Source organism: Tauraco erythrolophus, chromosome 7, assembly GCF_009769465.1.
Source record: "Tauraco erythrolophus isolate bTauEry1 chromosome 7, bTauEry1.pri, whole genome shotgun sequence".
In the NCBI taxonomy this organism is placed as follows: domain Eukaryota; kingdom Metazoa; phylum Chordata; class Aves; order Musophagiformes; family Musophagidae; genus Tauraco; species Tauraco erythrolophus.
In genome coordinates, this window is record NC_141471.1 from 31,347,058 (window position 1) to 31,371,231 (window position 24,174).

The window sequence follows — 24,174 nt, forward strand, 5'->3', positions numbered from 1 at the left end:
GGGCGTGTTCAAAACTCACAAATTAACAAAAAACTCGGCCAGCCAGCACCGGGGCCGCCCGCGGCGGTCGGAGAGGGAAAGCACACGGCGACGCCCGGCGGGCACCGGCCGCTCCCCGCGCCGGGCTCGGCGGCGCTGGGGCGGCCGCGCTCCCCGCCCCGGGCGGGGCCGGCCCCGCGCTATAAAGGCGGCGCGGGCGAGCGGGCAGCGCTGCCCCTGCGCTCCCCAAGATGGCTCCCGAGCGGCCCCCGCCGGCCTTCGCCGAGGCCGGGCAGCAGAGCGGGCTGCAGGTGTGGCGCGTTGAGCGGCTGGAGCTGGTGCCGGTGTCCCCCAGCCGCCACGGGGACTTCTTCGTGGGGGACGCGTACCTGGTGCTGCACACCGAGCGCCGCGCCGCCGCCGCCGCCTACCGCCTGCACTACTGGCTCGGTAGGAGCGCGGGGGGCTCGCTCTTGCCGAAGCTTCTTGCCGTGCCGCTTCGCGGGGCTCCGGGGGGGTCGGGACCGGAATTTTTTCCTCTTTCCTCGTCAGGGGCGCTGCTTGCGTGCAGCTTCCAAGTTGAGGCTCTTAAATAATGGGAGTAGGGCTGTGCTCAAGGGTCTGGGTGATGCCGAGCCTCACCGCCTCTCGTGTGGCGGTGCTATGGGGCTGGGGAAGTGGGGTATGCGGGAAGGGTGATGTTAGTTTGGAAAAGTGCTGAAGGGTTAAAGTCAAGTCTTGGCCTCATCCAACCGAGATTTGCAAGTGAAATCCTGCCTTCCTTCAGATGAAGAGTCTTTTTGCCTTTTTTTCCACAGGGTCCAAAATTTCATCTCAGCCATCGCCCTGTGGTGGTGTTGCACTGCTTTGTGTCCAGATTTTGCCTTTTTCAGCTAGGCTAATTTCGCTCTCTGATGATACAGAAATTGGAGGCAAAGTCATCAGGTTTTCTGTGAAACCTCTTCTCTTTAATATCAGTCTGACAGCCTAGTAAAGCCTCTCTTGAAGCAACTGGGAACACTGGAATTGGGTTGATGTCTTTTGCCTTTGACCTTGACTAGCGCAGGGCTTACAGCAAACCAGACGTCTGATGTATGAATGCATTTTAGGTGACTTCCTCACCTTCTGGAGATTGCTTGAGACTTCCTTGACTTGTCACCAAGTCATCCAACCACAGTGGTTGCTGTGTAGCTGCCTGAAATCTATTAGTTTGTTCTTGTTTCACTATCACGTTTGTGTTTGTATGCAATCATCTCGGTGAATGCACATAAAGACAGGTCAATGTGTATAAACGTTAATGTGTTTGTGTCGCTGTTATTCTCATTGTACTTTTGGATGCATTGAAAAAGAATAGCTGATAAAGCTGGAATTGTTTCTGCATAAATATTTGAAGCTTGTGTAGTTTTGCATGTGTTATGAGTTATCCAGCTGGCATGTGGGATATTGTTTGTCACTGACAAGAGTATAATCATAGATGGCAGTGTAAATTAATTTCTGGCAGATATGTCAACAGCACTGCTAGTTAATAGCAGGATTTGGCTATTTAGATGTTTGTTTGTGAAGTTAGAACTATTTATGTAGTAGTTAAAGTACAGTAGACGCTCTCTTGGAAAAGATGCCAGGACTTTGCAACTGGAAGTGAAATCAAAACGGTTGCTGACATTTGCATGAATGAAAACCTTTTTGCTGTTGGCTAAAGTCCTTCACTTGTGCACGTTCATGCACATCTTGTGCTGATGCGGTGATATCCAGATATTGTAAATAGCTTCAGGTAATCTGGGCACACATTGTTCCTGCGCAGCTGGCAGGTTGGCGGCAGTGTGGCTAACTGCTGGGAAATCCCTTCCTGCTTGCAAGATACTCCAGTGGTGGGTGGAGATGCTCAAAGACTGCTGCAAGCATAATGTGAACAGGAGACCAGGACTTCATGCAAGGTGTATGGGGAAGGACAGTCACACCCAGTGCAAGAGTTTGAATTGTTTTGGTATTTTTGCTGACTGATTCTCACCATTGTTATTTACACCAAACTTTTCCCTCATGAGCAAAGGCTGTATAACCTCTGGACAAGGAAGATCTCAGTGTGGTCTTTCTGAAGACTTCTTGTAAGCTGTCTCTAAAAAGTTACAGTAGTTATCAGTCAGACTTTGAGATGGGAAGAACTTTTGTGAACTTAGATTGTTGGAAACCCTACAGACAAATCGAGACAAATCAGTGATCTGCTTAGGCAACCCTGTCCCTGCTTTCCCGTGCTTTTTTTCTTCCATAATACCTTACTGACAGGCATCCTCTGACAGCAACGACTCACTAGATAGTGAGGTGACACCAGCACCTCACTGCACGCTTCCCCTTCTCCCACAGCCTGAGAGAGGCATCTCTGTCTGGGCTGCCTGGAGCTCTGTGGTATTTTTCCAGTCAGTCACCTGGAAGCAAAGAAATAGTTAATGGAAGTGAGAAGCTGCTCTTGAGAATTGTTTGTATACCAGCTTCTTCCTCTTACTTAGAAAGAACAGCTAAAAACTAAATGGCAAACCTTGCCTTTCCTCACTCTTCAAAAGTTCTTGAGAAGCCAATTTTTTGAGACTCAATCCTACTTGTGTTGCTCTTGAAACACTCAAATCTGCTGAAAATGTTCATCAAAAATATATAGGCCCATGCTAAAAGTTCTCATTTAATACACAGCCTGCTTTGCAGTGTCATTGGGCCATCAACACATCTTGTTAAGGAGGCCGTTTTGCCACAGTCCTGAGAAGAGGCTAAGCTCTGAAAGGTACAAAACAGTGTGACCTCACGAAGCAAAAATCTGAGCCCCAAAGCTGCTTTTCTTTCTCCCAGCTGTACCAGGCGACCTAATAAAAGATATCTAAGCAATATACCCTTTACTTGCGTTATAGTGTCAAGAGGACTGCTTTTGGATTATTTTAACATTATGGCTTGACAAGTTGCTCTTAGCATAAATATATGGTTTACCATCAAATCGGTCCTTTGATGTGACTTTCCTTGATCTTTGTGCTTCAACTCAAAAGTCCAAAAATCATTACTGCAGATACTTGCCATGCTAAATTTAATTAAAATATTCTCTTGTTCAAAGAGACTGAGAGAAGACAAACTTGGCTATTTTTAAATATTTTGTTTGTTTGTTTATGAAGGCAGTTCTACAAGTAGTTAAGAAATGGTCTGGATGGTCATACATTCAGTGGTGAACAAGGTTATGATGCGGTGTTTTGTTGCAACATATACATGGGATGTGCAACCTGCTGAAGGCAGTGCCTGATTGTCACAGAAACAATTTCTCTAACAGAATTCAAACTTATATTAGTGCTTTTTAGATATAATGTTTCATCTTATTTCAGGAAAAGAATGTACCCAGGACGAAAGTACAGCTGCAGCTATCTTTGCTGTTCAAATGGATGACTATTTAGGAGGAAAACCCGTGCAGAGTAGAGAAATTCAAGGATATGAGTCTACTGAGTTTGTGAGCTACTTCAAAGGAGGAATTAAATACAAGGTAAAGAGCCAGCTGTCAAAATACATTCTAAAAATATATGTAACATTGTCTCAAGTAAAATCAAATCTTTTGCTTTGTGTCCGTTACTGAAAGTTTAAAAATTGTTTCTTAATGCTTAGTGGTTTTTAGATCTGAACTACCTATCCTAAACTATAGGAGTCTCAGTACTTGTACAGATAGCAGCAGCTTGTTTACCAGTGTCTCTTCTGATAACTGTCCCAGTGATTTGTCTCCTCCTCCCTCCCCAAATCAAGCTATCCTGAGATTTTGTACTTGTGTGTCTAAAGGTGCTCACAGTAGGGACTCTGTCTTTGAGAGGCAGTAAATTTCACAGAGACTTATGTGTAGACTGAATAATTTTGTTCAAATGCACAACCCAATGTGCTTAAGTGGTTAAAAGCATAAACAGAGTGGAAAATACTAAAACCTCACTTTAGTCTAAAAATGGTGCGTCTGCAGTACTACTGCAGTTTTTTTCATTGAGGTAAAAAACTCCCATATACTTTCCACCAAATTTTTTTTTTTACAAAAGCTGTAGTTTCAGCCTCCTTGTGTCACTTCCAGAAGCAGAATCTTTGGGAGGAAACTTTGAGACATCTGTGTTTTTTAAAAGTAAAAAGTAATGCATTTCCTGAGAATCTCCTTGTAGTAGGACCTCCAGGAGCCATCACTCAGTCAGCATTTTTCCCATTTATGGAGGTTTGTAACTTGTCACAGTCTACACAGCCCATTCAAGGCTTTTAACTCTGCATAAGAGCTTGACAGTGACCTGCCCACTCTGTTATTTTTTTTTCTTTGTAATTTCAATAAACAGTTTCAACCCAAGGTCTGGATCTCCTGGAGGAGTGGAGAATGCTGCCCCACAGAGGCAGACAGCCGAGCTAGTTTACAGGAATAAGTTAGGTTTTAACTTAAACTTTATAGATCGTAAATCAATAGTTTGGTCTCCCTTCCCCAAGTTTGGTGCACTTTGCTAGGTTCTCTCCTAAGTTGCAGGTATTCCTTTCAGAAAATTACAAAGCTGCTGTGGAATGACTCCTCCCTCTACACATAACCAGGTACTAGAAACACCCAGACCTCTGAATTTAAGGAAGTTGTGAAAACTTGCACAGAAGCTGCACGTTGTCCTGCTTCCTCTCAGTCCTTATTTGATAACCTACTGACTTTTGTCCTCAGTGTGGTTTAGTGTTACTTTATCCTCTGGATGATGCAGGAAAATGTGATAAATCCTGTGCTTTCCCTTTCACTGTTCATCTGAAACCCCTTTGAAGCAGGGTGACACCTGAGTTCAGCAGCAGCAGTGTTCCCCAAGTCCGTCTGGTCTGTGGTCAGCACCATTAAACAGTATACACTTATTTCAGCTCACCTCTCACTGCATAAACTATTTCCCCTGCTAGCTTCTCAGCTGTTGCAAAATGGTAAATTTGCAGAAATCAAACTGAAATAAAACTTGCTGCTTTGTTTTTTTGTTTTATTCAGGCAGGCGGTGTTGCCTCTGGATTTAATCATGTTGTTACTAATGATCTGAGTGCTCAGAGGCTTCTGCATATCAAGGGCCGGAGAGTTGTAAGAGCCACAGAAGTGCCCCTGGCTTGGACCAGCTTCAACAGAGGAGATTGTTTCATTATTGACCTTGGAAGTGTAAGTCTTTCCTATAGCAAAACACTATGAAATGTAAGAGATGCAGCATCCCTTCTGAGGTCTGAATCATCATCTAAAATGCACAACCGATTTTGTCACTCACACAAATTGACAAAAAAGAATCTGCTTTAGAGAATCAGTTTTAGTGTCACAATACTTTGAAGGTTCAAAACTTGCCCTAAATGTTTTCTAAAGTATGCACAGATTATTCTTCAGGAAACAGTTCTCTTTCCCACTCAAGACATTGGGATTTTTTACTACTGATGTTTGAACCTTAAGCTACTGACATTTAAGTCCTGTCTGATTTTGACACTATCTACCAGCTGAATGGGATCAGTGTGAGGGTTCAGAGCAGAACAGATTAGACCTTTCTCTTAAGAGCATTTCTTCGTATTCATAAAACTTTGATTGTGACAATTCACTATAAATAGCTGCAGAAAAAGTCACAATAAACTTGTCATACAACGTGTTATAAAACTACTTGAGTATTTCAAGCGATCACTTGAGAAGCAATCCCATACTTAAAGGCTTTCTGCTGAAAGCAAGTAGACTTAGCGCAGAAGCATATGGACAGGTAAGATAATTTTGCTTGGTTCAGATGACTTATAGTACTGTCACTTTAGTAGCAAGAAGTCTTAAAACGAATTCTGAAAGTAGCAGCTGGGTTATAGGCTGTGTGAGTTAGATGCTAGTTATCAGTTTGAAATTATTCCCATACGTGATATACTGACATGAATAAAATTAAGAGCATATGAAAGAAAATAGTTTATCTGCGAGGCAGCAACTGCAGTTAAGATTAACTGTACTGCTTCACAAGGAAGTGGTCAGCTACTTCAGCAAGATTTCAGAGAATAGTTCCCTGACCTATTGAAGAAGGAGCTCTTCTGAACTCATGTTACAGGTTTGGCTGTTTCTTCTGAAAAGCGTCCCCTGGTGTGATAAGTGAAGATATTTGTATCAAGTAGCTATATTGATTATGTCTGTTTAGAATTTTATCATGCTTAGCAGCCTTCAGATAGAAAAACCACTAGTGTTTTCCTGACATTATCCCATTCCTCCCATGACACTGAGATCTCATCTGAAACAGCCAAGTTATCAGTATCCAAACAGCTCTCTCGATGTCACTTTATAAAAAAAGATGCATAGAAAACTGAAATTGTCTATTCCCGTTCAGAGTTAACCCACAGGAAATGGGAAAGTTGGAACTAAACATTGATAGAAAATGCTGCTTTGGCAGTCAGAGTGTCACAAGGCTTGAGTTTTGTGGTTTGGAGTTAACTTCCCATGGACACCCTGTGAAACTAGGTGTGCTCCATGAATTTGACTTGTTCTGACCTGTATTATGCCACAGTTACCCAGTTTTCCTAAAGTAATTACTCAGGTCATGCTGCAGACAAGGCAATGACACTGATGAAATGCACTGTAGGTATATAGTGGTTATGTGTATAGCTTGGGGTACATCCCATTTGTTGAGGAGAGCACTGTCACTGAGCAATTTATATCTAATATGGCTTTAGAGTCTTGATTTCTAATACTCAATGTCCATTGTGAGTCTTTTTCTTTTTTTAGATGACATCACTCTAGTTTCTGATTTCCTGTTTGACAAGACAGAGGTTAAGCAGCAATGCCACTCTGTGCTTTTGCAGGAAGAAAGATTAGATGTGAACATCTAGATATCTACCATGCTATGGGAAATGTCAGTCAAATCGCATGACTAACAGTTCTTGGTCTGGCCATGTCAGTGGTCTACAAGGGATGGGTTTTCTTGGATGTGTTAAGAAGTTAAGGAAAAAAGTCTATCAGTATCCAGACATTTGTAGTAATTTCATCACAGGTTATTACATAAACCAGACCTTTCTTATGGGAGATGAAAAGGCAGCGTGTGACATACTTGAAGATATGTAAGTCTAGTGAAATGCCTATAGAGAAATAGGTGTGGTGTAAAACTTGCTCAAGATTTCTACTGTGACAGTATATTTTCTAAGAACTACATTTCAAACAGAAGTAATGTATTTTGGTTGAAATTTTCCATGGCTCCATTGTAAGTGGGTGAGCCTTTACAGGAGCTCTTCATTGAATTTAAGGGTCCTTTAAAAAAAAAAAAACAACAGATTTTGGCTCAAGTAGATTACTTAATAATTGAAATAATTAATCTTAAATAAGGTTGCTCTTGAGTCTTGAGATTTATAGCAGGGCACTACTGAATCATTGTCTGAGAATAATGGGCAGTAATTGCATAAAATAATGAACTTATGGTCAGTGCTTTTAATATCAAATTATTGTAGCATATCAAATAAGATGAATTTCCAAGACTTACTTTCCCTAGTCTCTTAGCTAACCAGAAGGATGGTCTCCACGGCACTGCAAAACTGCTTGTGCCGTCCATCTGGTGTTATGTTTTATCAAGCCATTTATATTAGATAATGAAAAATCATTTCCTTTTTCCCACTGAGCTTAATTATAGCAGTATTTTAAACCTGTGGTTTGAACAGATAAGGGAAAATTAAGAAAGGTAATAATGATCAGGAATAAAATCATTGAAGTCACTGAGTTTTCCCTCCTAGTGATAATGCCTGAACTAAAAAGCATTTGTGTACACATATTTACAGGTCAGGTTCTGATGGTTACCTCATACCTAGATACGTTACTAAACCACATTTAAAGATCTTCAGATATCTTACCCAGGTCTTACCTTGCCTCTCTTGAACTCTCCAGGCTGGAACAGAAAATAGCTGCTGATGTCAGAGAAAGCACTGTCTTTGATATGAGGGGAATCATTAGCTGTAGGTAACATGTAAAGACCTTTTATTCAAACAGTCTTCTCTAAGACCATGACATGAGCGTTGTGACCACCAGACTGATGTTCCAGGGCAGTGAGTGATCCAGGAGAGTGCCTGGGGTGCCAGACCCTGATTTGTGATTATTTTATTTCTTTTCGTACAAGGGATTTCCATAACACCACCTTGATGAACCTCTGAGTCTCCCTGGAAGGGAGCCTTTGGGACGGGGCAAACAAGACAAATGCAAGGCAGGTGCTGAGGATGCTTTGTACAGTCCTAGAGTAGAGCACACTTTAACTTGTCAGGTGCTGCTTAGCGTGTCCTGTCCTGGCATAGCTGTGCTCAAGCCCTCTCAGAAGCCATGGTCTTCTGCCACACTTACCATCTGGTCCTTTTGGCTGGAGGGTGCTGAGCTCTTCCTGGTGTCACACCTGAGAGGCACCAGGATGGAGCTGGCAGTTCTTGGTGGCCATAAACTGTCTGGCCTTGCTCTGTGCTGTCCTGTTTACCTCCAGATGCAGCCCCCATCCTCCAGCTACCTCCCCTTAGCCACATCCCTCTTTCTTCCTCTGTCACCAAGACAAATTCTCAAAACAGCAAGCAACATGACAGAGTATGGAAAATAACCATGGAAGGGAAGGAAAAAGATTAATCATTGTGCCATTCAGTGAATAACATACAGTGTCCCAGGCTATTGTAGTATTATCCAGATGCATATGTTATTACAGCTTACATTTCTGATAAGATGTGCTAAAGACTTTCATCTCCTAAATTTTCTTAGTGATTGGTTTATAGTGGGAAGAAAACTTACCAGTATTGTGAAGTTCACCCTACATACATTGGTGTATACTGGTCATGTACAAAACGTGAATGTTTGAGATGCATGGATAATTTGGGTAGTTACCAAAACATGGAGCAGAAGTATTGGGAGTAGCTGTGACGAAAAGAGACTCAACTACAAGGTTCAAGCAAACGATCTACTTGGACCGTACTGGGAGGTTTAACTGCAAGGTCCAAGATAACAGCTTCCACTTGGACTGCGCTTACAGGTTTAACTACAAGGTTCAAGATACTGCAACAATTTACCTGAACTGCACTCGCAGATTCAATAGGCCACTATTGAAAGAGTCTCGACTACAAGGTCCAAGCAAACAGTTTATTTGCAAACAATGTACTTGAACTGCACTTGCAGATTCAATATGCCGCTGTTACAGGTTCTTATAGATACAATGGAGGAATGTAATATTGCAATTTAAAACCAAAATATACACTATTGCAATACACTATCACAGAACACAAGAGAGTCATGGAATGTACTATTGCAGCACAGCAGTCACAGAATACACTATTACACACACAAGAGCAAGAGAACACACAAGTGCACTGGACTTAAAGTGTGCTAAAAAGAAGAAAAAAAAGAAATCAGTTACCTCTCAGGTAAAGGCTCTCAATTCCAGGGAAGTTACCTTGGCCGGCATCCCGATCAAGGGGGGAAAGAATCTCCTCACAGACTGGCTGTGTAGTTGGAGAAGCAACTCCCCATTTCCAACCCAAATCATAGGGCTTTTATCCCCTGATGTACATGACTGTGTGGGTACCATGCCTAAGGAGGGCCTTTAAGGGTGTGACAGGGAGCTCCCCCTTATCGATTGTACCGGGGGGGGGGGGGGGGGGGGGGGGGGTGTCTTTGAGGGTCTTCAAAGGTCTTTAAGGGTGTGACGGAGTTTCCCCTTACCGATTGTGCCTGAATACCGTATCTCAGGCAACTGGACAATGGTTGAATTGAGACTCCGGGCATATTCTTTGTTGAGGGATTTCAAGGCTCAAATCAAGTTTTGGTTCTTTGTACAATGCAGCGCTGACTCACCAGAGAACTCAGGGCTGAGCGATCTACACAGCTCCCCGTGGGTCGTCTCTGCCTCAAGGCAATACAAAGCCGGGTTGCTTCCACAACCCCCCTGTGCCACCTGTGTGCTGGGCATTGCCGAGAAACTTGATTTGGATTTTTGAGCCGGATGATCCATACAGTAGCAATACAGTAAAACAACATGAAGTGATCAGCTGATTTTATTGAAAGCTCTCAACTCAGTTGGGGAAACTCTGCTGTATGAAGGCTGTCTGAAGTTGTGTCCTTAGTGACCAGCAAAAATATTCTCTAGGTGTTTGTTCAGATAGAGTATTGTAAAATGTAAGACTTGATTCTCTCTGTCTGATTTCCCTCTGGATAGGGGGTAGCAGCAGTGCAGTGAGCCAAGTGACGGCAGAGGGCTGTGTACCACTCGGCCTCCTGGAAGAAATTAGGAGACAGTTGCTAAAATAAGCAGAGGGATGCGTAATAAGTTCCAAGCAGTTCTGAGCTTGAGCCTGATTGAGACTGGAAGGTTTTGTCAGTACGAAGTTCTGCTAATGAAACGTTAACCTTCTTCCCAAAGGAAGAATGCAGATGGTGAGATAACTATATCTGAAATTAAGAGAAGGCTGAAGGTAAACTGCACTCAGTTGTCCATCCTTCCCACTCCTGTAGTGGTTCTTATACACTGATTTATAAACAGCCAAGAGATGGTTGGTTTGACGTTTAAGAGCCTGCAGTGTGCTTAAAAACAACTTCTTTTGCCATCCAGCAGTCAATGTATGTGCTTCTCAAGGGCTCCATGAATCACAAGTGACAATTATGATCTTAGAACTCAAAAGCATGAGACTGAATGAAGCTGTTGTGATCATGTATCTGTCAGTATGCCCCTACTTGAACTCCTGACATAATAAGTATGTGAAAAAGAAAGATTGCTGTCTTGCACAGAGACACTAGAAGAAATATATCAAGCAAACAGGCTGGCTTTTTTTGAGAGTTGCTTTGTATAAAAGCTCTTAACTCGCTATAGATTAAATTATGCTTACAAAAAGAAAACTAACTTCTGCTTTCTTAACAGTAAAACACCAAGAGGACAGATATTTGCTTTATGATTATGACTACAGGGTATGATTCAGCATCACATTGCAACTGCAGGCACAGTTGGAGCGTCACTTGCTTCTTGCCTGCACTCTCTTCTAGGTGGCTTTGCTTCTCTTCCTTCAGAGAAACCAGTTCACAGTCAGCTTATTAATCACTTTATTGAATGACTGTCTGGATATAAATGGGATTGGAAGAGCAGATTCTTGCATGTTGGAGTTCATCACTAAGTTTCTTTGTAGTTGCTTTCCCTGGCACTAACAACCGACTAGTCCTGTCCTTTTTCCATATTTTTCGTTCACATATTTCTCCTACAACTAACCTCTTCCTCAGTTTCCCCCAGCTGCAAAACTATTGCTTGTTCTGTAGCAGGGAGTTGCCAAATAAGTAGCAGAGTTTGAAGAACTGAACTGCTTCAGTTCTTTATTAACTTTATGGACTTGTTAACAGCTTAAAAATGTGGTTATACCTATGCACAGTGTGTCTTAGTAAGCAAGCATCTCATTTTTCTGTAAATCTGTGAACCAATTATTTTTACAGCTCCAGTAGTATAAACTCCGTCATTCTGGGAATTGTTATAGTCCCAAAGTCATCAGACAGAGAAAATTAAGTATTAAGCCTTTCCCCCCACCCCACTTCAGTTAGAGTATTCAGGGTATATGTAGTTTTCTTTCATACTCTATGGACTGGAAAGCTTCCCCTCGCCCCCACTTGTACACAGAAAAGTGGTTGAAACAGAGACCATTATTAAAGCTTCAGGTGGTCAGGGCATCCATGTATGCACAGGGATTCAGCTGGGTTACTTTTCGTCCTGATGCTGTAGAAAATCCAGATGTTTTGCTGCTTGTGCTGCTGTTTTTTAGAATTAATATCCTACTAGTACTCACACTTTAATGCACTGTGGTATACAACAGCTATTCCCAGAATGTACTAGCAAAACAGGTGTGAGGAAAAATGAATGTGCTAAGTGTATGAATGTGGTACATCTGACTTATTTTTAGTCTGATAATTTGTTCCAGTTGAATCAAATGGGAGACTCCGAGGCTGATTACAAAGACACTGTTGTAATCATACCAGGGCCAGGCTTGTGGCCTCAGCAATGTTGTGGCTGAATGAATTCAGAGTTTATTTTGGATTATCAAAACTCCACAACTTTCAATGGTTCACTGTATTACAGTTTCAACAAATGTAAAAGACAAATTTGATGAATATGTGAAATGATTTTTTTCTCTTCCCTGCCTGTATCAAGAATTAAACAGTCAGGACAGGAGAAAACATTGAATAATGTAAGGAGAAAAACGTCTCCAGAAGCCTGTATTAACCTGGTTCAAACCAAACATTCTTCTCGATATATACTTAGTTTCTAAAAAACCTGAATGTCAATGAACTGACAAAGTGCTGTATCCTAGCTGCTTTTATTCAGTTTTACTGTTTAGTTATTTGGACTTTGTTTTCTTGATTTAGCACTCTTTTTTAAAAAAAAAACAAAACAAAACAAAAAAACACACAAACACACAAAAAAACCCCTCCACACTCCTGCTTTAGGACTCTCCATTTAGTTTCCAAAAACTTGGTGTTTGTATTTCAGACACCAAGGTAATGTGCATTTGTTTTACAAATACTTTTACTGAGAACTGAAGGCACTAGAAGCATTTTTGTTATTTGCAGTTCATGTAAAAACTTTTTTCCAAGACTATTTGTATTTTGTATTCACGTTTTTCCTTAAAATCTGTTAACTTCAGTTTAAGAGACTATAACAAAGAATAGTTTCAGCTAAAATGAACTTTTGCCTTATCAGAACAGCTGTTTGTTAATGACCATGAAGAGAATGAATGGAGTCTCAGCTGAGTGCATGCCAGTTATTTGGATACAAACACAGAAGCATGATAAGATATGTGTAAAAAAAACTTGCCAAAATTCATGCATGTTCAATCTGCCTTTAGCTTTGCTAGTTGATTTTTTTTTTTTTCCCTACTTCCCTCAAGAAATGACATCTCAGGTTCACTCACATGTGAGTGTTAGGAGTGCAGGCTCCTTTGGGCACTCTTGCACCACAGCTCCTTTCCTCCTGACCCACCTTTTTTCTGCCTACCCACTGTGAAACCACGACAGTGGCTTTCTGTGACCTGGTTATTTCCCCAGGCTCTGATCTGATTCTATCTGATAAACAGAGGCAGCTAAGCCTAAGAGAGGAATTAAGGCAGTAATAACTTTACAAGCCTTCTTTTCTTGCTTTTAGCCCTTCTGCATGAGTTGGGGGGTAAAGGAAATGTGGTATGGTGTTTCACATGAGTGAATGGGTTTAGCTTAAGGGCTTTTTTGTGCTAAGCCCCTCTGCTTCATAGCTGTGCCTCCGTACCTAATGTGGTTTAGAGGAACAGAAGACAATGTCCTGACTGACATAGAGTCAGCATAAGCTACGCCATGTTGACATGACACTATCCACACTATAGGTTAAGCTGACTCTTAATGAAGAGTGGTAACTTTTGTAACTGAGGTGCAATTACGTTCTGGGAGTGTGTTCTGGTATAGATGCAGGCAAAGGTGGTCTGGCTTAGGGTGCATCAGGGCCTGCCAACAAAGAATAGAGTCACTCCAACTTGTGATACTTGGCTTAAAGTCCTTCCTTAAAGAAAGCTTAAATTTTATTTTAATATTTTAAGATTAGTGAGATTTAATTCCTTAAATGTTTCACTGTTATTTTCTACCAAAATTGAAGTTTTGCAACAAATTTGCTTCAAATAGAGTTTTGAAACCCCATTGATTAGTTTAGCTTTTTAATATCTTTTCATGTAAAAGAATACAAATCAGCAGTTACGGTATGGGCCTGGAAATTAATGGGTTCTTCAACAAAGGTATAGAATTAAACTACCTTTATATTCAAGATGTTTGTAACTAGAATAAAATTGTGAGTTCTTCACAGATTTAAGCTTCTTGGTTTTGCTTTCATAGTCCTGGCTGAGATTCATAGAAAAGACACCAAGACACAGTATATTTTCATTTGCCTCCAAACTGAGCAGGCTGCCAGTTGAATACAGAGGTGGCTGTGTGTTAGAAAGGAAAACTTGGTTTTATGTCACTTCTGAAATAAGTAAATTTTTTTTTTGTTTATTTTTTCTTCTCGTGTTCTACATGCCATTTGGGGCTGGAGCTGGAAGGCAGGAGGTGTATTTCACAATCCCTCTCCCTACAGGGGAAAGTGCCAAGGTACTTGAATTCAGAGTCACATGAGCTATGCATAGTCATCCTGCCACATGCTTCTGTATAGAAGCTCAGCGTTGGGTCTTTTTTAATGTGCTGTAGAAATCTCATGTGACTTGATGAAGGTCACTCTGCAGGCCAGAAGCTATCAAGAATAAAAGCAGTGAATCCTGCTACTCTATAACTAGAAGACCAAACTGCATCCCCCAAAGCATGCAGATGAAGAGAGACCTGGCTATGACTGCAGTGTGCATGGCACAGACCTGGTTTGTCTTCCGAACCTCCCTCAGGAACTCTAGGGTGGTCATTGTGTGTATTCATGATAACGTTTTCTCACCCTCATTTTCTGATTGTCCCACTGTGGTCCAACAAGTATATTGATAACAACCACCATTACTATCAGGTAGCAGAATAGCTCTCTTCCCTAGCATCTCTCTCAAACTCCATTAAAGAGATTAAAAAATAAATAAATACTCTAGTACAAACTTCTGAAAATAAACTGGGCTTGGTACAGGAATTACTGATGAATGAAGTTCCTTTTTTCTTTTTGAGAGGAGTGAACACTTGAAGGCTATTTTCATTTTAATGGAAATATTTTTTTTGTCAGCCTGCCAATTCAAAATAAGGTTAGCAAAACAAGCCTAAAAATAATGAAGGTGTAGTACAGCTAAGAAATTGTGAAAGCGCTGAGTGAGCTGAAGCTAAACACCATATTATGGCCGTAGTTGAGCACTTTTATTTCTATATATGTGTATATATAAAATGTGTCTAAAAATAAATGCATGAATAATAAAATACAGGCCAAAAGCTCAGTTGCCCATGGTTAGATAACTATCTGACTGTATTTCAGGTAAATTCAGATCTAAATATTAGCCTTGTGAAGAAGTGGCTTCAACTTTTAAAAATACCTTTTTCTAGCTTTAAATTGTTGAAAACCCAATCTGCCTAGAGATTGAAATGGGTAATTATATCAGGAAGACAAACTTGTAAACATCCAGCCGAACTTCTACCATGAGGCCTCAAAATTAGATACATTTTAAAATAATTGAGAAGATGATTATACTTCAGAAGAAAACTAAATCTGAGCTCCTGAAGGCTTATAGCACTGAATGTCGGAGCTATTTGTTTAGTGCTTATAGTAAATACAGTAAAATATTACACGCTTTCATGACTTGTGACTGCTTGCTTCCTTCTATTAAATTACACACATAGTGAAGTTCAGCTTTCAGGGTTTTAATGAAGAATACTGTCTTTTTTCTTTAGTGCTGAAAAGAATCAGGTTCTTGTTTGTCTAGCTTTTAAAATTACCATTTTTTTTGAATAACCAAGGAAGATGGAGCTTATAGGAATGGTATGGCTCATCCATGTGAAGTCCAGATCAAGGATGTTTTCAGACACTGCTTGTTGATTATTTTTTTTTATTTTACTTTTTAATGCTACAGGAGAAAACCTTACTACACAAGGTTTCTCAAGGTTACAGCTAACAAAATTTCGTATGTATTTTAGTTTAGGACAAAAGCATTTAGGCCACATTATTTTGTAGGAATGTTTCTGTAGTTTAGGAAGGTGTACTCCATAAGGAAAATAATGAAGTCCACAAATCAAATAATCTGAAAGCCATTACTGTAGGTTTTTAGAAGTCTTTCTCTTTCCTCAGGCTGATTTGAAGCCTAGAACCAGCAGAGTGTAGGAGAGCTCAGTTTAGTCAGTTGCTGACTGAAGGCAAAGTGGGAGAATAAGCTGTGAATGCGGGGTAGCCAGGGCATGCTTTGCGGTGGGACATTTAGGAGATGCTAAGAAAAGAAAATGTGAATTTATTGTCTGAGAAGTAAAGGTCTTTGTAATTTGCAGTGGCAATTTTGGTCTCACAATGTGCTTTGTGGTCAGTACAGTAAATACTATTTATTCTGTAGATGAGAATACTTGTTTGAGGTTGCATGGCTGGTTACCAAAAGACCAAGAGAAGGCTGACACGTATAACTGAAACTGAACTTTTAACCTTTCTGAACAAGTAATCTCCGTGAATTGCAGCATGCACACTGAGATAAGCCAATAGCTGCCTGACCTCTTCAGCTAGTTCTCTATATATGTCTTCTTCCTCTTCCTTATTGCTTTTATAGACTGAGAGATGAAGAATCCCTATTTATTGCTGCTGTATCTCTAGTGACTCCTGTTTTCTCACATAAGTTCAAAAAAGCTCAATTAGTAGGAGGCAGGCCAAGATGAGAATGGGTAAGTTTGAGTGCTGAAATTCTCAGAAACTAAAGTAGTCTGCGTTTTGGGAATTCTCTTGGGAGAAGATGGCTGAAGCAGTGCCTGGTTATAATAACTATATTAAAAAAATCTGCTCAAATCTAAATGTTTGCCTTTCTACACGCTCATGGCAGTCTTTCATTAATTCTTTAGAAAATCCTGTTTCACCAAGTATGCACGATTTTTTTTTTCCCCTATGGAAATGTCAAAATTCAAATTTCAGATAAAGTTCAGACCTGAAGCCAAATATGTCTCCAGATTCTGGATACTTAGTAAGCTGACAGTATTTAAACCAGAACTTGGAAGCAGATTTTTTTTTTTTCTTGTCTTAAGCCTACAGTCAAGTTGGCAAAGGCAAGCTGAAAACCTCACAGCTTTCATTGCATAACATCTGCAAGTTGAAAGGGGCCCAGTTCTGGAAGTCTGTGTAATCCTGGTGTAAGCTTAAAACTTTGTCTTGAAAGGATACTTCCAAAGGGAAGAGAAGGGAACTTGGCTGTGAGATCACTGAGTTTGTTTTTGTTGGTTTGGCTTTTTTTGTGTCCAAGCTGATGAAAACCAAGTATCAGAAGTTGCTAGCACTGTTTCGCATGCAGACAGCATCAACGTTGGCTATCTTCCACAGTTTGCATCTGCTCGTGCTGACAAGCTGTACTTCAACTCTCACTTATTTCAAGTGCTATTAAATAACAATAGTGGTCAGGAAAAAATAGCTTAAAAAAAGCTCTTTTTGAATGAAACAGATTTTTATCTGAAGTTGTATACAGTTGTATATACATCATGAAACTAAGACCTCAGTGAGGGCTTGGATTAAATCCTTGTTATTTGCACTGTAGATGAACACAAAACAGTTCAACCTTTCTAAGTTGAAAATGTGTACCTTTATTGCTGTACTACTTGGGCTATTTGATAAAATCATGTGAAGAAGAATCGAACTACTTTGTTCCAGAAGAAGGAAAGGGAGGGAAAGCAACCAGTTAAGCTGATTAATTTCCTTTGACTAGCTCCTTCCAGCTCAGCCTCTAGTAGCTCTGTGGCTTATGTTTTGCCTCTTAGTAATTTTCATCAAGACTGAAATCTGAATTCTTTATTCTGAAAGGCTTTGCATTCAGGATGGATAATGGGACTTGTCAAAACTGGGAGTCCTTGGTCTGTGGTGTGACTGGATTAGATGACCTGGTTATAGTGGCCCTCCTTTCTGAGAGGTGTCTTGGGAAGATGCTCCGTTCGGGTTGAATTGCCCTTTCCCCATGATGTGCAGGGAATACCTATTCACTGCATATTCAGACAGATGAAAGGAAGGCCTTCAAAGCCCCTAAGATGGTATCTGGGAGTGCGCTACTGCCAGCAGAGCACTTGCTCATCGACATGAAGAGCTGTTTCCACGGTGTCTGAGGAGCTCCTTGTAAAGGTGGCGACTACGATGGGGTGGAGTGCTGAAGTGGCAGCAGCTTACTCCTGGCTGTCGTGTTTCCTGAATGGAGGCATCTTTTACAGATGTGTCTCTTAGCTCTATTTTAGTCAGTTCCTGAGGCAGAAAGGGGAGCCAGGTGTATGTCCATCTTCTGCTGGGGAACAGCTTGGTGGTTTAACTAACCAGAAAAACTATGCATTCCTGATCTGTAAATCTTCAGAAGTAATTTATAAAGACATTTGTGATAACTACAGTTGGAAGAGCTTGCATTAATCTGAGGTTAATAAGCTTTTATGAGCATTGGATTAGCTATATGCTGAGGAAAAATCTAGTATAGAAGACTTTATATTGAAAACTTACGTCATCTGTTTGCACTTGAGCTGGTTTTGTGCAGCAGAGTGCAAGACAAATACCATTACACAGCGAAAGGCAACCAAAGTAAAAACTAACTTCACCTTTGAGTAGCAAATACAGTCAGGATTTTCCTTTAGATTTTGAAATTATTTTGTTTCTTGCAACGGATGAGAACCAGCATTGCTGAAGTAGCATAGAAGATGAGCTGCCAGATATAAAATAAAAATAATTTTCAGCAGCAAATTTAGGAGTTTCAGCTTCCTTAGATAGCTGAAGATGTATCTGTATTTGGGACAAAAATCAGTCAAACCAAAGCTCTGGCTATTCTGAGATCACATGATCTCCTAATATGTGGATGCTAAATTACATTACCTAAATATCTTACATTTTACAAATGTCTGGGTTATTTAGCAAATCTTTTCTGGAAAGTATTTCTGAAAGATGTAGCTTCACTGATGTTCTGGTAGTTTAGATCTAGTAATATAAATATTAATAAAATATTGATTTATATTGATTTAATGATTTTGCTCAATGTTGAATCTTATTGCTAATATGTGTGTCCTTTTAATTATTTTAGGAAATCTATCAGTGGTGTGGCTCATCATGCAATAAATACGAACGGCTGAAGGCTACTCAAGTTGCTGTTGGCATTCGGGACAATGAACGAAATGGAAGGTCCAAATTAATTACTGTGGAAGAAGGGAGTGAACCAGACCAGCTCATAGAGGTATTATAACATGTGTACCAGTTAGTAACATAGCTATGAATAAAATGTTTTTACAGCTCAGGAACTAAATAGGATTGGGCTTAAACCTTATATTCTTCAAGGACTCCAGGAAGTCAGATTTAGATTATGGTAGGCCAGTTTGTAGTTCTCTTCCCTCCTTATCCAAGCAGTGTTAAGTTTATTGGGTGATAAAGTCTGAGATAGTTAATCATCTGAGAACACTTTTTCAAGAACTAAATGTTTGCTCCTTTGAATTAGCCATAGGGTGACTTAATTAAGAGCATAGCTCATACCTGAACCACACTATTTGGTCTGTATGAGGAAAGAGCAGCATCGAGGTGGGGCAGCACCAAACAAGAAGGAAGGCATAGCATTACTATGTCTAGGATGTCAACAAACGTAGGAAATTGCATGAAGATGCACAGGACCAAGCACACTGCTTTGTATAACCACTTATATTACAAACTCTTATGCACTTAACCCCTAGTAACCCTACTGAGCCCTTTCCTCATATGTTTAGAAAGTTTAATCTTTTACTTAAAAACCAGAATTTAAATTTCAGAACTGAGTTGATCAAAGTAGATTGCAAAAAATAAAACAATCCCCAATTTATGGAGTTTCCAGATCTTGAAAAAATTGAGCACTGATGCATTGTTGTGGGCCACATACTAATAAAAACATTGTCACTTGGCATTTGTTTGCTAAGTTAAGCTTTTTTCCATTAATTTTCTAAAAAGAAGAAAGAGGGAAGCAGGGTCATAAAGCAATCCTTTAATAAAATGGAAAATGTACAGTTAGAATATTATCTTGTACTTCAAGATGTACAGTTAGAATATTATCTTGTGCTTCAGATGAACTTCAGGAAGTAATGCTAATGGTGCATGAAGGTATACCATTATTTTTGATGGTGCTTACAATTCGGTTTTGTCAGTCTGACCTCAGTGACGGGCAAAGTCATGGAACAGGTTATCGTGAGTGCTATTAATGAGCACATACAGGTTAACCGGGTGATCAGGCCCAGTCAACAAGGGTTTATGAAAGGCAGGTCTTGCCAATCAAACCTGATCATCTTCTATGATGGGGTGACCCGCCTGGTTGATGAGGGAAGGGCTGTGGATGTAGTTTTCCTTGACCTCAGTAAAGCCTTTGATACAGTTTCTCATAGTGTTCTGGTTGAGAAACTGGTAACTGCTGGCCTGGAGAGGCACACCCTCCTTTGGGTTAAAAACTGGCTGGATGGCCGGGCCCAAAGAGTGGTGGTAAATGGGGCTAAATCCGTCTGGAGGCCGGTCACCAGTGGGGTTCCCCAGGGCTCAGTACTGGGTCCGGTTCTGTTTAACATCTTTATCAATGACCTGGATGAGGGGATTGAATGTTCCCTCAGTAAGTTTGTGGACGACACCAAGCTGGGAGGCTGTGTCGATCTGATTGAGGGTAAGGAGGCCCTTCAGAAGGATTTGAACAGTCTGGATCATTGGGCTGAGGCCAATGGCATGAGCTTTAATAAGGCCAAGTGCAGAGTCCTTCACTTGGGGTATAAAAACCCCAAGCATCGCTATAGGCTCGGGGAAGAGTGGCTGGAGAGCTGCCTGGCGGAGAAAGACCTGGGGGTGTTGGTTGACTACCGGCTTGATATGAGCCAGCAGCGTGCCCAGGTGGCCAAAAAGGCCAATGGGATACTGGCGTGTATCAAGAATAGTGTGACCAGCAGGAGCAGGGAAGTGATCCTGCCCCTGTACTCGGCACTGGTGAGGCCGCACCTGGAATATTGTGTCCAGTTTTGGGCCCCTCGCTTTAACAGAGATATGGAGCTCCTGGAGCGGGTCCAGAGAAGGGCGACTAAACTGATCAAGGGGCTGGGAAATAAAACTTATGGGGAGCGGCTGAGGGAGTTGGGGCTGTTTAGCCTGGAGAAGAGGAGGCTGAGGGGAGACCTGATTACAGCCTACAAATACTTGAGAAGGGATGGTGGGGAGGTGGGGGAAGGGCTCTTTACATTAGTGATGGGTGATAGGACAAGAGGAAATGGGTATAGCTTAGTCAGGGGAGATTCAGGTTGAATGTTAGGAAGTATTCTTCTCTGAAAGGGTTGTCAGCCACTGGAATAGGCTGCCCAGGGAGGTGGTTGAGTCCCCATCCCTGGATGTGTTTAAGAAAAGGGTGGATGAACTTCTTAGGGATATAGTTTAATGGGAAATTAGGGACGGTTGGACTGGATGATCTCTAAGGTCTTTTCCAACCTAGAAAATCCATGAATCCATGAAATCCATGGATTATAAGTAGTTATTGCCTAAGCAGCAAATACGGCAGATGCTGAGCCACTAGCCCTTGGCCATGTTCACTGTGGTGACTCTTTTGGATGATCTGTCTGTCTGCCTGAAAAGACCTTTTGCCTGTGGATGTGAGTACAGATGTGGCTGCGTGCTCAGAAGTAGGGAAGGTGGCACCCAGTGCACTGGAGGTTTTTGAAGGGGGAAAAAAAAAACCCAAACAATCCTCTCTCTGGCTTTTTACTTCCTTATACAGACTTCTCATGCTGGCTTTGATGTGGCATATATTTTACACCTGTAACTTTTATGAAAAGAGCACAGATTGACAATCAAAGCCCAAGCTCCTGCTCCTTATTTGAGTCACGGTGTTCAGTTGCAGCTGGTGGCTGGGTGGCACGGTGAGAACCTGCTGGCAGGGTCCCCTGGCAGCAGCCGCCATCCTGGGGTTACTGCTCAAGGCTCTGCACAGGGGTTCCGATGAGCTCACGTGTGAGTTGGGAGCGTTGATCAGAACAGCTGTGCTTTGCACCTCTGATCTGACTGAGGAAAAGATGCAAAGTCAGCCTCCCATGCCGCTGCAGCAAGGATGCAGGACCACCATGCCACAGAGATGGCCATCAGGAGCCCGGCTGCCACCTCCCTGCAACAGGCTGAGTGGCAGGGATATACCGGCCTCATCCCTGCATCCCTTTGCAGACTTTTTCAGCTGGATGTGATTGTTGTTTTGTAGCAACCTTGACATGTGATTAAGAGCAGGAGAAAGGCCAAGGTTGTATTTTGATCCTGTAGTGCATTGTTATTCTATCAGGGAATAAATCTTTTCTTCACTTGCTCAGCAGTGTATGAAGAAGTTTCTGCTTTTCCTTTTGGACTGTGAGTGTAGAGGGAAGAAAAATGGGTAGTTCAGTGCAAGTAGGTTCCTGGCTTTTATTGCCATTGCTGTAATGAGCCTAATTTGAGTGAGTTTGTTGGCAGCCAGGGCTTACCTTCTAGCCTGCATGGTGCTGGGTAGCCTTGGTTTTGGAAGTGCTGCTCACGTAACAAGGTTTGCAGCTCGGCTGTGGCCATTTCAAAGCTTGGACTGAGCTCTGAAATGTGCTGCTAATAAGCCAGGAGAGTAGTTAACCTCACAAACATAAACCAGCTATTCATCTCTATTCCTGCTCAAATTGTATCCAGTTCCTGGTGTTCTTCATTTGATTTCTCCTTGCTGCCACAGAATTGTCTCTAACTTGCTGTAGCACATGCCCAGGCTGACTGCTCTGAAACTGGCATTATGCTTGCAAGAATGGATTTTTGTCATCTCCAGCTTTCTTAGAAAAAGGTTGATTTTTTTTTTTCCTGGGGAAAAGAATTACGTACTCAAAATATTCATTTTGCCATCCAGTATGCCAGTGAAATCAGAATGAGATTTCCTGAAATTATGTCATCTGATAAATGTCAGGAATGATTCCCCCTCCTGCGAGCTAGAAATCTACTTCCATATCAGTGGCTTAACCTGCTCATGCAGCGCTGCTAGAAGAGTGTTCACCAGGCCAGGGCTGACAGATCCACCACGAGTACCAACATAAAGAGCCATTAGTGATCTTATCCCTACTCCACAAGCACAGTTGTGTCTCCCAGTCAGTAAAGCAAGACTGCTGAGCCTGTGCATCACCACGGAGGCAAGACATGCAGGCTGAAGCAGCAAGCCCTGCCAGACTTTTCTCCTGCTACAGGATTAGCAGAGGCAGCAGTGGCTGTGCCGGGCTGGTGTTTGCCAGCCTGCCTGCATTCCTGTTGGGATCTGGGGAGCTGAGGGTGAGGTGAATTAGCAGTACTCCAGGTGGGGTCTCACGAGAGCAGAGTAGAGGGGCAGAATGCCCTCCCTCGACCTGCTGGGCATGCTGCTTTGGATACAGCCCAGGATGCAGTTGGCTTTCTGGGCTACCAGCGCACATTGCCAGCTCATGTTGAGCTTCTCATCAACCAACACCTCCAAGTCCTTCTCTTCAGGGCTGCTCTCAATCCACTCTCTGCCGAGCCTGTACTCGTGCTTGGAATTGCCCTGACCCATGTGCAGGACCCTGCACGTGGCCTTTTGAACTTCATGAGGTTTGCACAGGCCCACCTCTCCAGCCTGTCAAGGTCCCTCTGGATGGCATCCCTTCCCTCCAGTGTGTCAACCACACCACACAGCTTGATGTTTTCAGCAGACTTGCTGAGGGTGCATTTCCCCATGGGAGAGTGCTGCCTGGAGCACGCTGTAGGGCTGGGTGAGTTGCTGCAGCAGGCCAGCTTGCTTGCCCTCCGAAGGACAGTGGCTAGAAGCTGGGTGCGTGAGTAGTTTTGAGAGCAGCAAGCCCTTTTTTCACGTGCTGTAGTGACCAGAGGCCACTTGGGGACACACAGTGACCATCCTGTGCTTGTACTCAGGAAACGCAGTGTGTCTGGACGGTCAGACCTGCAGTGGGTGCGCGGGTCTCAAGGTGCTGCAGGAATCACTAGAACTCTTTGACTGCGAAGACAAGGCAGAAACTTTCTGTACAAGCACATCAAAGGTATTTACCTGGATTCACCTCCGTGTTTGCACTTTAGGCAAGGTACTCACTGGCGGGTTTAAATAAGCAGTGCTCTATAGTGTTGCTGCCTTGGGAATTTAAAAAATAAACTGCCCACCTTGGACAAATTGCTGCTCTTGCTGCTCAGTAACTGTGACCGGTCTCCACAGTCGCAGCTGCCCATAGTGAAATTCACCAGATGCCAACTCTGCTCTGATTTTCACAGGTAAATAGCCAAATAGACTTGGTCATTCTACTGAATCTTAGGCCTGAATGTTGAAATTGTGTTACGAGAAGATTTTCATCTGCCTGGGACCAATCCAAAACTAAGTCTTAGCAGTGCTTGCGTCAGTTTGAACCCTGTAGAGTTGACCCTGTAGCACTAACAACATTTAATTTTTTTCCTTGAACCAAAAGAAACACTAAATATATGGTTTCTAAGCTACCCTAGGACCAAAATCTTCTAGGGTCAGTTGCTAGCCCTGTCAGAAACCCCCTTAGGCCGACTGCACTGACACTGATCCTTGTCCTTCGGACAGCTTGCAGTGTAAAAAGAGATCTCA

General features: G+C 42.1%; 1 protein-coding gene across 1 annotated transcript in view; it reads left to right on the top strand.

The window, feature by feature from the left end:
- Window positions 1-230: 230 nt before the first annotated feature.
- SCIN (scinderin) overlaps window positions 231-24,174 on the top strand; it is a 51,080-nt gene continuing 27,136 nt past the window's right edge. The window contains exons 1-4 of the mRNA XM_086614268.1: window positions 231-429; window positions 3,330-3,484; window positions 4,964-5,125; window positions 18,652-18,801. Of these exons, the coding sequence (XP_086470394.1) occupies window positions 231-429; window positions 3,330-3,484; window positions 4,964-5,125; window positions 18,652-18,801 (666 nt within the window). The remainder of the gene's footprint in view (window positions 430-3,329; window positions 3,485-4,963; window positions 5,126-18,651; window positions 18,802-24,174) is intronic.